This window comes from Octopus sinensis, linkage group LG4 (assembly GCF_006345805.1).
Source record: "Octopus sinensis linkage group LG4, ASM634580v1, whole genome shotgun sequence".
NCBI classification, from domain to species: Eukaryota; Metazoa; Mollusca; class Cephalopoda; order Octopoda; family Octopodidae; genus Octopus; species Octopus sinensis.
The window spans coordinates 7,376,064-7,388,319 of NC_043000.1; the positions used below are offsets into that span (position 1 = coordinate 7,376,064).

Here is a 12,256-nt window from a genome sequence, read left to right on the forward strand (position 1 = left end):
GTGGTATGTTGAATCTTTGGGTAAGACATATCGTTTCATATTACTTCAGTCTACTCAACTGAAAATGGCCATCAGCCCAATACTAGTACATCACGCACACACACACACACACGCATACACTCTCTCTCTCTCTCTCTCCAGCTGTCACATCGTCAATGTTTTACTAGGTCACGGTTGGGACAGCCAAGGCAGTGTCTATGGCTGTTCATGATTACATAGGCACCTAAATGAATTAAAGAAAGCTTGGCGGCTGGTAGGTCACACTCATCTGTGAATGACAGATAAGCTATTGGAGCAAATATTATGTTTCTTTTTTGTCATTCCATTTATTATATTTTTTATTGGAAGTTAATTATTTTGTTTTCATGGTTTGAAACTAAGACTACAATAATTTAATTTATTTTTAGATTAGGTTGAATTTTATTTGAGGTTGTTAAATGTCTTCATATGATGCTAATGAATATATAAAAATGAAAAGCCTGTTTATATTTGGTATTTGTTATCCATTCACTAGTGTTATTGTTATTTAATTTTTATGTAAAGTATAAATGTATACATTTTTATCCATCACATCGTCGTTTAACGTCTGCTTTCCATGCTAGCATGGGTTGGACGATTTCTACTGAGGCCTGGCGAACCAGATGGCTGCACCAGGCTTCAATCTTGATCTGACAGAGTTTCTACAGCTGGATGCCAATCACTCTGAGAGTGTACTGGGTGCTTTAACGTGCCACTGGCACGGGGCCAGTCAGGCGGTACTGGCAACGACCTTGCTCAAATCTTTTACACATGCCACCAGCATAGGTATCAGTAAGGCGATGCTGGTGACGATCATGCTTGAATGGTGTCTTTTACATGCCACTGGCACGGAGGCCAGATAGCCACTCTGGCTTCACACTCGAATGGCGTCTTTTACGTGCCACCAGCACGGAGGCCAGGCTCTATATTTATGATAGGTAAAATTTAAGGTTTTTCAGTAAAGTCTTATTTGAAAATAAGTTTATAATTATAATGGTTTTTTTTTAAAAATATAGTTCTGTTGAGTTTGTACTCATGTGACATTTGTTTTCTTTTTCTTATTTGCATTGAAGGCTCAAGTTGTCGAACACTGTCTATCGCCTAATGTAACGGCAGTGGAAGAAATACCATATCCAGGGATTATGGAAAGTATCACTGATGTATTTGATGAGACACCATGTATTTATCCAACAATCATTGAATTGGGAGAGAATGAAGAACCACAGAATGAAGATAATCATCAGGTATGTGCATGAAATTTGTTGGGAAACCTCTCTCTCTCCCATAGATTATAATATACCTGAGAGAGAGGTAAGTATTGGAGAGAATGAATTCTGTGTATGCCGAGCCACTACTCTTCAAAGCAAAGTTGTAATATAGAGTATAACCTGCACAATAGAGATGTTCTAAAGATAATTGGTAAGAAGAAATAGAGTTCTTAGAGTGAGAGTAGAAATTGTTCAAACACATATAGTTCTTGCGAAGACCAATGTTTGATAGAAAGCTGACTCTGTTTCAGCTACAAAGCCATTTGACATCACTTATATCACTAGAGTCCATTTGGATGAGCATGTTTATAAATTTGACTGGGTGGTTTGGCTTCTTTTTTGGTTCAGCACATAGGTAAAGTGAAGGGGAAATAGGTCACATCTTTAAAGGGTATGGATTCATAACCTTCTTTTGAAAGAACAAAAGATTCCATAACATGTATAGATTTGAGCTATCAGAACACTAGTATTAATGATTAGTCTAGTTGGGCTCCAACTCTTAGCACATTCGGGTGATGTTCATTTCACACAATACTTTTAAATATTTTTTTGGAGCAGGGGGTAATAAAGTTGATTTAAAGTTAAACTGAATATTGTTGCAGGCTAGACATTCCACTTATGACTTTCCTGTCTTATCTTTTTTTTTTTTTATAATTATAGTGTACCAAGGATTAAATCATCTAATGTGTCTTGTTTCCACTTTTCTTTTTAAGGCAATGAGAAGTGATTTGAAAAAGAGAGGGACAGAGAGTGGGTTGAGTGACTGCATAAATTTCCAGTGGTTCATTCAGTAATTTTCATTTCAACATCACGATTTAAGTTTTCAACCATTTCTATTACTAACCAAAGTAAATATTAATAAATAAATAAAGTGGGAAATGGATCAGACTTTGGTTTGTTTTATTTGCTTTTCAAGCTCTGGTCTTTCAAGCTCTGTGGCTTTTCAGCTCTTTCAAGCTCTGGTAGCTTTTCAAGCTCTGGAGCTTTTCAAGCTCTGGTGGCTTTCAAGCTTGGTGGCTTTCAAGCTCTTGGTATCAAGCTCTGGTAGCTTATCAAGCTCTGGTAGCTTATCAAGCTCTGGTAGCTTTTCAAGCTCTGGTAGCTTTTCAAGCTCTGGTAGCTTGTCAAGCTCTGGTAGCTTGTCAAGCTCTGGTAGCTTTTCAAGCTCTGGTAGCTTTTCAAGCTCTGGTAGCTTGTCAAGCTCTGGTAGCTTGTCAAGCTCTGGTAGCTTTTCAAGCTCTGGTAGCTTTCAAGCTCTGGTAGCTTTTCAAGCTCTGGTGGTTGGCTTTCAAGCTCTGGTAGCTTTTCAAGCTGGTGGCTGGCTTTCAAGCTCTGGTGCTTTTCAAGCTCTGGTGGCTTTTCAAGCTCTGGTGGCTTTTCAAGCTCTGGTGGCTTTTCAAGCTCTGGTGGCTTTTCAAGCTCTGGTGGCTTTTCAAGCTCTGGTGGCTTTTCAAGCTCTGGTGGCTTTTCAAGCTCTGGTGGCTTTTCAAGCTCTGGTGGCTTATCAAGCTCTGGTGGCTTTTCAAGCTCTGGTGGCTTTTCAAGCTCTGGTGGCTTTCAAGCTCTGGTGGCTTTCAAGCTCTGGTGGCTTTTCAAGCTCTGGTGGCTTTCAAGCTCTGGTGGCTTTTCAAGCTCTGGTAGCTTTTCAAGCTCTGGTGGCTTTTCCAGCTCTGGTAGCTTTTCAAGCTCTGGTAGCTTGTCAAGCTCTGGTAGCTTGTCAAGCTCTGGTAGCTTGTCAAGCTCTGGTAGCTTGTCAAGCTCTGGTAGCTTGTCAAGCTCTGGTAGCTAGCTTATCAAGCACTTTTCCTCTTAATTAGTGTTCAAAGAAATGATTAATTTCATTGAAGCAATAGTATTTTTTTGGAATGTGTTATATATTTATTCTATTTCCATTCTTTTAGCTACAAGAAGTATCTCCCAGTGAGGAAGCTTTATTAAACAAAGATGTAGTTCTCAGTGGAAATACTACTCCAAAACATGTAATGCTGACGGAACCTGATACTACCAGCCAAGACCTTATTCTTATAAACCCAGAAGCTGAACGGTAAGACAGTTTTTCTTCATCTAGACTTTAATCTACCCTGATATATTTAATAATTCCGGTGTGGGATGTTATAGTTTAGGGAATGGGGACTTACGATAATTTCTAATGTTAATACAAATGTTGTTTAGTTTTCACATTGTTGGGCATTTTTTTCTGTGCAGTGTGATGCACTTCTATTCACTTCCCTGTCGAATCTGTCCCAGTTTTTCAGAATTTTTGGAGTTTGTTTCTTTATTGTACCCAGAATCCAAAGTATCGTTATGCATTGGTTGACCAGAACTAGTAGCCAGATTACACCACATGTATGTTGACAACTGTCACGGGAGAGAGTTTCTTTCACTGTGCCATTTCATTCAAGTTTAAGACGTTACGAAAATTATTCTTTTTTCTGACAGGTTTTGTGACATAGTGGACCCAATGAAACAGTAAGTTATACACATACAAATGAGTTTGTGAAATTTTCCTTCTACTTTTACTTTGATGTTCCTTAAGGTTTTTATATTTCTGTTAATTCTTCATACAACTGTGTATTTGTATTACAATATTAAAAGGACACTATGGTCACTACGATGTTTAGTACATGCTTATAAGCTATCTGGAAAGTCCTTTAAATTTGTTTAAATTTAGATATCTCATTATTCTTTTCCCCCAATGTTTATTACTTCTGTTTATGTTTTGTAGTGTGCAATATTTGGCAGCTTATAGTCATTAAAACCAGGATATTTCTATGCCAGTCGTTCTTTGGGTATCTATTATTTTTGTTTGTGACAAAAAATCACTACTATTATCTGGAATATTTTTCAAGCTTTTCTCTGTCATTGAATTGAACATGTGGTTGCTTAATTCATTATAGTTAATTATCCACTATTTATTATAATTCTAAGCTTAGCTATTTAGTGGCTTTCCTCTACCAATTCTTTATTTAGTTTATTGGACTTAGTACCTTGTTGCTCTTGCGATGTTTAATGTTTTTGTTTACAACAATGGATAGCGACACCAGCATTAAGAGTCATACATCTGGGTTTTATTTCTTGTATCATAGAGCCATTATTTTCATAGCTCTCTCATTGTTTTTCACTGCTTCAAACCATCTGCACAGACGCCTGCTTCATTGGCTTGATTTATTGCATTCTCATCCTATTACAGTTATATTTTATATTCAACACTCATTATGAAAACTTGTATTATACACATCTCATGCAAACATGTTTCCCAAAATATTTGTTCACTTTTCTGTCTGTTTTTCTCTCCTAGCATGGGTTAGATGAATATGTTATGAAGGCATTGTTTTACAGCTGGATATCCTTCCTGTTACTAAACCTTACCTGATTTTCAAGTAGGGGATCTCTTATTTCACATCTTCCAAGGCGCAAAGCCTGCAGACAATTTGACAGGGGAAATGACAATTTCATTTCTTGTGGCTGAGCAGTTATCAAGAAGTGCAAATGTAAACTCACACATACATGTTTATATTTATACACACAATGGGCTTCTTTCAGTTTCCTGTTTACCATTTTCCCTTCACAAGAGTTTTGGTTGGCTTAGGACTCTAGCAGAATATACACCTGCCCAAACTTCACAGTGTGACTGAACTCAAAGCGAATCGGCTGAGAACCAAACTTCTAAATCAAACATCCATGCCTGAAAAAGCTGGAAAGCAGTATATAATTACCTGTGGAATTTAGCTAATGAATGACAGATCTTCTATAATAATTATTTCACCTGCTAAAACACCACCCATAAAATTTTGTTCTATGCAATACTGCTTCAAATGTATCTTTACACATCATCACATGGAATCTTATCTTAGGAAAGAAACCTGAACAATGTTTTTTTTATGTATATTGTACTTATTTGTTGTTAGCATATTATTTCAGTTTTTAGTCCTAGCTAAAATTAAAACCAAAAAAATAAAAATAAAAAAAACTAGCTCAGTTTTGTCAAAGATTGCTTTCTTTAAAAGTCTCTCGTAAGTAAAGAAATTATTCTTTTAAGCTGTATTGATATTTGTTCAAGTTCAAATCCCACTGAAATCCACTTAGCCTTTCGCCCTTCCTGGGTCAATTAAAGCACCAGTCAAGATCTGGGGTTGATTTAATTGACCGTCCTGACCCCTTTCCTGTCTATGGCCTTGTATCAGTTTGAAATCAATATTTATTTACCGAGTGTTTTGCTGTGGTTTGTTCTTATGCACAAGCATGAGCATAATTTCTTGCATTCAAGCATGAATTTTGAAAGATTTTATGTGCATGCATGTACACATGTGTTCAAAGGAGATTTAAGTTTGTATGAAGATAATCCTTAACATGATTGGTAATACAGGATATTCCCTCAGCATCTCTAACATTATGGAAATGTTGTGTTACTGAAAAATCTTGCTCTAACAAGGAATTCTGTAGGGTAAAACCTATTTTCCATTGGCTTCTATGTTGCATAGAAGTCAGTAGAAAATATTCTTTGCATTACAGAAGTCAGCATTATATTAAGGTTTTCAGCAACACAATGATTCCAGGACATGAAAGGATGCCTATAGATTTTTTAAAGTTGAGTTATATTGAACAAAAGATGATAATATGAGACCTTTCATTGCTAGACCTAGTCAGATCGTGAGGATAATGTAGTATTTGGGAATAATTTCATCCTTGAAGCTGTGAACTTCTTATATAATTAGGTTTTGTTCGACTGACTGATTGTTATTGTATTTGAAGAAATCTAATTTGTTCTCCCCAACTCCCCACCAAAAAAGAAAAATAGTTTTGAATTTTCTGTTTGTCTTGTTTCACAATATGAATTAATAACATACATCAATATCCACATGAACTGTTTTTTTTTTTTAAAGAACTGCCAGCTTGAGTATTCAGAGTTTCTAAACCAGTGGATCCCAAAACGTTTTCAATAGAAATATTATGTTGATTCATGAAAAGATTTTTGTAATTTTAATTTAAAAAAAAAACAAAACAAATTCTACTTCGACAATTCTTGTGATATATTAAGGTAATGATAAGGCAGTGAGCTGGCGGAATCATTAGCACACTGGACAAAAAGCTTAGCAGCATTTCCTTCCTCTTTATGTAGTCATCTTTGCCTTTCATTCTTTCGGGGTTGGTAAATTCAGTACCAATGAAGCACTGGGGTTAATATAATTGACTATCCCCCCTCCCACCAAATTGTAGCTCTTGTGCCGATAGTAGAAACAATGACTGAATAGTTTTGGTCAATTTATATAGATGTAAGAGGGAGAGATGGTGGTGTGGGGTTGGGGAAGGAAAAAAAGCCCTATTCAATGCCAAATATTTTGATAAAAATAATTCTGCAGCAAACTTGAATAGTTTTGGGAACCACTGGTCTAATTTTCTTGATACCTTTTTTTTTTCTACTAACATATTGAGTTTTTTATATTTACAGACAAATCACCATAGAAATTAATTGCTAGACACTTTGATTAATTTAATAAAGTGCCTCCTGATTATTAAATTGTGTTTGTTGTATGTGTGTGTTGCATATTATTACAGAAGTTATAATAATGCATTACATTGACTTTTTGTTTAAAAAAATTGAGAAGCAGTTCTGAAAAAGAATTTAAATGGGGGTAATGTTTGTTGAAACACACACACACACACACACATTAAACTATATACATTTGCAAAAATCATCTCAGAGTAAAAACCAATGTCAGGCCATGCATTGTTTTTGCTTACCAGCTGAAAATGTTTCTTAAAACCTAGCTTCTTTGCTAACTTTCCCACACAAATTAAGCATGCATATCTTTCATCTGCACTGCCAAGCTCTTATCATTAAATCCATCCTTCATACGTTTTACATAGAATAGATTAGTTTCTTAGCTTGGAAAAAGCTTCTTTTTTTTCCCTACTGACTAACGTAGCTTTATAGAATAGTATCCTGTATTTTTCCATTAAAACATTATTTACATATGCACACCAATTTATACATAGTGTTCTAGTTATCTATTTATATTGCCCATTGTCTTCTTCTTTAGTTCATCAGGTTAGAGGTTAGTTGTGTAGCTCCAAGTTCAGTATTAGAGAGCATAGGCAAGAGAAATAGAGGAAGACAATAGTTAGAACGAAATTCGTATGAAATTAAATGGGGGTGAAAAAACCCGTTAGCCATCAAAATTTTAACCTGGGGCAAGGGACATAACTCTGTAAAAGAAAGCCACTCCAAGTCTGTACTTTTCAGCTGATTCAGAATAAACACACACACACACACACACACACGCACAAATCTTTTATGAATTTGAAATTAATAATAATTTATTTTGAATGATCTGATTTTGCAAAAGTTGCAGGAAAAAAAAAACTTGGCACATTAAAAAAAAAAAAAAAAAATTCTTGTTTGCAATTGAAACCTGAAATATTGCAAACGTTCCTTCGAATGCATCACATAAAATCTGACGAGTTTTTTTCTTGTACTTTTCCATCATTTCAGTAAATTGTTTTAATTTAAGATTTAGCCTAATACCAACTGCTTGACTGTGAATTTGCAAGACCAGATATTTTGTTTTTTAAAATTTCCATCTATAAATTCAATCTTCAAAATTCTATTTATTTTACAGTTGGTTGACTTTTATGTGTAAACATTTTGTTGAGTATATCTAAACATTTTATAGTTAATAAACCAAAGAGTGTTTTGTTTTATTTTATTACTTGATTGTATTGTTATAAAAATTCTAGCTGGTGTAAGGATTAAAGTAGAGTTGAAATCACCCATGGGCAAACTGCAGTAATGAAATATTACCTTGAATCTTTTTTTTTTCATGTGCAGCCCGCCTAATAATGAGCCATGTCTCATGTTGCTCAATTCTCAAAAATGCTCATCCTTGTCTGCTTTAGATACAAATGGAAAATGTATTCGGTGTTTGATAGTCTGTTGAGGAAAGGTTAGGAAGTGGCAGAAAGAAAATTATTTTATAAATAAAGAGAAATTATTAAACCACTTTAACCATTTTGTTACCATATTTCTGTTAAAATATTACTGTCTTTGTTTTAATTAATTTTGAAAATAATGAAGAATTTTGTAAAATAACTTTGTCATTATTAAATTAACATGAAATCTTGATGGAAAGTTTTAATTAGATCATTTTAAAACAGGGAATTTGTATCATAATATCAAGGATGGATTCAAACAGGTTGATATCAAAAGTGTTAACAAGTTTTTGTTTTTTTGTACCTGTGTAGTATTGATGTTCTATGTGTAATGCTAAAACACCCATATAACATTTCACTAGTCATGGTTGAATGGCTGGTTGTCCACTTTGCAATCACAATTAGGTCAGTGGTTTTGAACATAGCTTGAACTGGCCTAAGCAGTATGAAAGAAATTGGGGAAACGGTGGAGTGCTTCATCAAATGGATTTTGCCTAGAATCAGAATCACCTTTCCCCACACACAAACGAAAGGGGTTCTTGGAAGTTCCTGGCTTTGGGTAAAATACAAGATCAGTTAATTATGATTTTATTCAACATCTTCTCTTCTCAGACTCACCCACTTACGGCAGCGGTCTTTTGATTTTTCTAAACCCTGTAAAAGAACTCAGGCAGTCAGGCCTCCAACCAGGCCTTTCATAATACCCTTAAAGTCAGGAACTTTTCAGCACCCACTCATACATAGTTATGTTGATTCTGCTTGGACAGTCTTATTCTACATTAAGGGCATGGATGGAACACTCAATCACTTATACTATAATTCATTTAGTCGACAGCCCCATTGATTGAACAACTGGAATAACTGAAGTCAAAATTGACGTATGAAAAAGAAAATGCTGTCCAAATAATATTCAAATAATACATTTCTTAGTTGTTATTGTTTAGCTTCAAGTCATCTCTGTTCAAGCACACTTTTGATTACAACACATCCCTGGCTCCACTTTCCAACCATGTCATGTATTTCACCTAGAGTTACATTATCCAATTTAGCTGTAATGGGTAGAATGGAATCAAGGTAGGCTTGGCTACCCTGTATATAAGCAATCGAAAAATTTGAATGTTATGTATTTTTGAAGAAAAAATAAAGCATGTAAGCAAAAATATACTATAGTCTATTATTAGTTAATAAACCTTGGTCATAATTATTTAGCTCCTTTGGTACTTTCAGACATCAGTTTTATTTGCCATGACTTATCAATATCACCATCATCTTCATTATTACTTTTCTACAGCTTTAGGCTTGCAAGAACATATATGTATATATATATATATATATATATATATATATATATATATATATAAATATATATATATATATATGCAGTTTACCAAGGAGTTTCTATAGTGTTGCATCGTATAATTCTTCTGCATTTGCCCACCCCATTTGCAGCTTATCACATATGCTTACTGTAATTTAAAGCATAACAGGTGTCAATATATGTTGCTGTAAAAACCTTGTGTGATTTGCTCTTTCAGATATTAACATATTAATATCAAATTATATATTAATCATTTCGTGACAGGCACAATTAAATACTATTTGTCAGTATTTTCCTGTAAGGATACCAAGTAGATGTATCTTAAAATTGAAGCCAAACTCACTCATGATTTTGAATTACTGTTCAGAGCATAATTTATAAAATATATTTTTAGAGAACAGCAACCTCTTAGTAGCAAAAACTTGTTTTTAAACAGAATCATGATGTTGCGACTACTGATAATAATATATTTAAAATATTGTTTTTTACATTGCTCTGTATCACAATTTATAAGTATTATTCCACAAGATATTATGGTCAAGTGATTCTAAGTTTTGATATTGATATCTTGATTTGGTGAAAAGAATGTTTTTCATTTCAACCAAAAAAACAAAAACAAAAAAACAAGTCTGCAACATTTTGAAATTGAATAATATAATAATTGCATAATTAATATTAATATTGCATTCCATAATTTAGAATTATTATAAACTAGCGAGATTGACATTCAATCTCGCTAGTGATTAGCTGTTTGGCACATTGATAAAAGGAAGAGTTCTTTAGAATAGTTATTACATATGGAATATGTTTTGGAAGAGTACCTGTAAGCTACAGCTTACTTGAAGTTCAAGATTTCACCTAATTCTGGAAGAAAACATTTGATTATTATAAATACAAATCACAGATTGTATGAAATATGTGCTGCAATTTGATTATATAGAATTAAAATTATGCTTAAAATTTTCAGTGAAACAATGGCTTCTTGTTTACTGTTACAGAAAGTAGTTTAAAATGGATGAGATTATTGCTGCAGGGCAGTGGCGTTAATTATTTAATTTCCTAATTAGGATATACTTCATTCTCTTTTCTGTCTTTCTCTCTTTTTTTTTGTACATTTGTAAATTTATTTTTTTGTTTTTTGTTTTTACTTCAGTGAAGCTCTGGCTGAACAACTTGATTCAATACAAAATGATTTGGATGGTCTCCAAGGAATGCTATCAGATTCTAGTTCCACCTACAACTTGGATACCAATACTTTATTGTCTGTAAGTTGAATTTTTAAAAAAAATTAATTCCATAACTTGTGTTGACTATTTGATAATATGTTTAAAAATAGGTTTTATCTTGAGACAAAACTGATTTGGATTTTTGATAAATCGAGGGTAAAAGAAATTGGATAGAAAATAGTTTTCACTTTTGAGAAATTCATTCTTGTGATCAAGATTATATATTATACAGACTAGTGGTTCCTAACATTTCTCAAAACATTAGATAAACTTGTATAAGAAATTGAAATATTGTAACTAGGATTGCTTATTGAATAAAATTAGGGAAAAATATTTTTAAAATATTAGAATAACAAACCTACTTTTTTTAGTGGTTTCAAATCCATTTTTTCCTCCCACTTTAGTGGCGTGATATATTTATCAGGGCAGTTATTGGTGCTGTTTTAGCATGCAGTCTACTGCAGTGTCCACAGCCTATGCTGTCAAATGATTTGATCTAGGTTAGGGGTTACGTTTAGGGTTAGAGTTAGACCACATGCTTAAGTGTAAATGGCCAGGTAGAGTACATACCAGGAACCCTATTATTTTTTTAGTTGGATGCCCTTTCTGCTCCTAACCACTCAGCCATGAAATAAATGTAGGCTTTCAAAATCTGAACTTTGAACTTAGCTTGGTAGTAGCCCAGTACTTGAAATCTTTTGTGACTGTGTTGCAGTTAATTTTAAAATAATGAAGAATCTGGAGGTATTTTGTGAAATAACCAAGTTCATTCGTTAATTGGAATATAAATAGTTGTTAATTTATTATACAAAAATTGCAGTAGGTTTTAATTTGGATATGAAATCTTTATAGCAGTAAGTTTTGTCTTATAGAACCAAAGCAGTGAGAGTGTCTCAGCTGTGTTGGTATAAAACTATTTAAACTCCAAAATGGTTTGTAGGCTGAAAAGTTAAACTCCTAAACATTTTTGTGTTTCTAACATTAATTTTCATTCATTTAAACTATTTGAATCTAAGTTCTATTGATGTGTGCATGTGTACATCCACACATCCATATCTAAATATTACTTCTTCATTGAGTAAATATAATTTGAAATTTTGACAGTCTTATTACTAATGATGGGACAGATTAAGTTTCATAATCACCAGTGTTTCTAATTAATGTATTAATAACTTGAATATCCAACAGAAACATTTACCCATTCAACCTTTTTTTTTTTTTTACCTTATACCTCTGATAATTTATGGGTTTTGTACATGTTCCTACAGTCTATAGTATTAAGTGGACAAAGAAAATCTTCACCCAGATAGATGCTAACTCTGTTATAGATAAACTTATTCATAAAGTCTGATACTTATTTTCTTGTGAAATACATCAAGGTAGACTCTGCTAAGTACCTTGACCCGTTTATGTAATGTCAGGTATTCACTGTTCAACACAAACTTGCATGCTGGCATCTTATCTGCATAGCCATTGCATCTCACAGCCTATACAGC

General features: G+C 33.6%; 1 protein-coding gene across 6 annotated transcripts in view; it reads left to right on the forward strand.

Annotated features, from left to right (window-relative positions):
• Window positions 1-12,256, forward strand: part of LOC115210910 (heat shock factor protein) — a 168,973-nt gene that overhangs the window by 128,999 nt on the left and 27,718 nt on the right. For 4 of the 6 annotated variants that reach the window (XR_003881455.2, XR_004998604.1, XM_036501734.1 and 1 more), the window contains exons 7-10: window positions 1,092-1,262; window positions 3,188-3,330; window positions 3,726-3,755; window positions 10,688-10,799. Coding sequence is in view for 4 of the 6 variants with exons in the window: in XM_036501734.1 (XP_036357627.1) it covers window positions 1,092-1,262; window positions 3,188-3,330; window positions 3,726-3,755; window positions 10,688-10,799 (456 nt within the window). In the remaining 2 variants the exon portion in view is untranslated. The remainder of the gene's footprint in view (window positions 1-1,091; window positions 1,263-3,187; window positions 3,331-3,725; window positions 3,756-10,687; window positions 10,800-12,256) is intronic. The other 2 variants (XM_029779690.2, XM_036501735.1) reach the window with 1 other exon arrangement.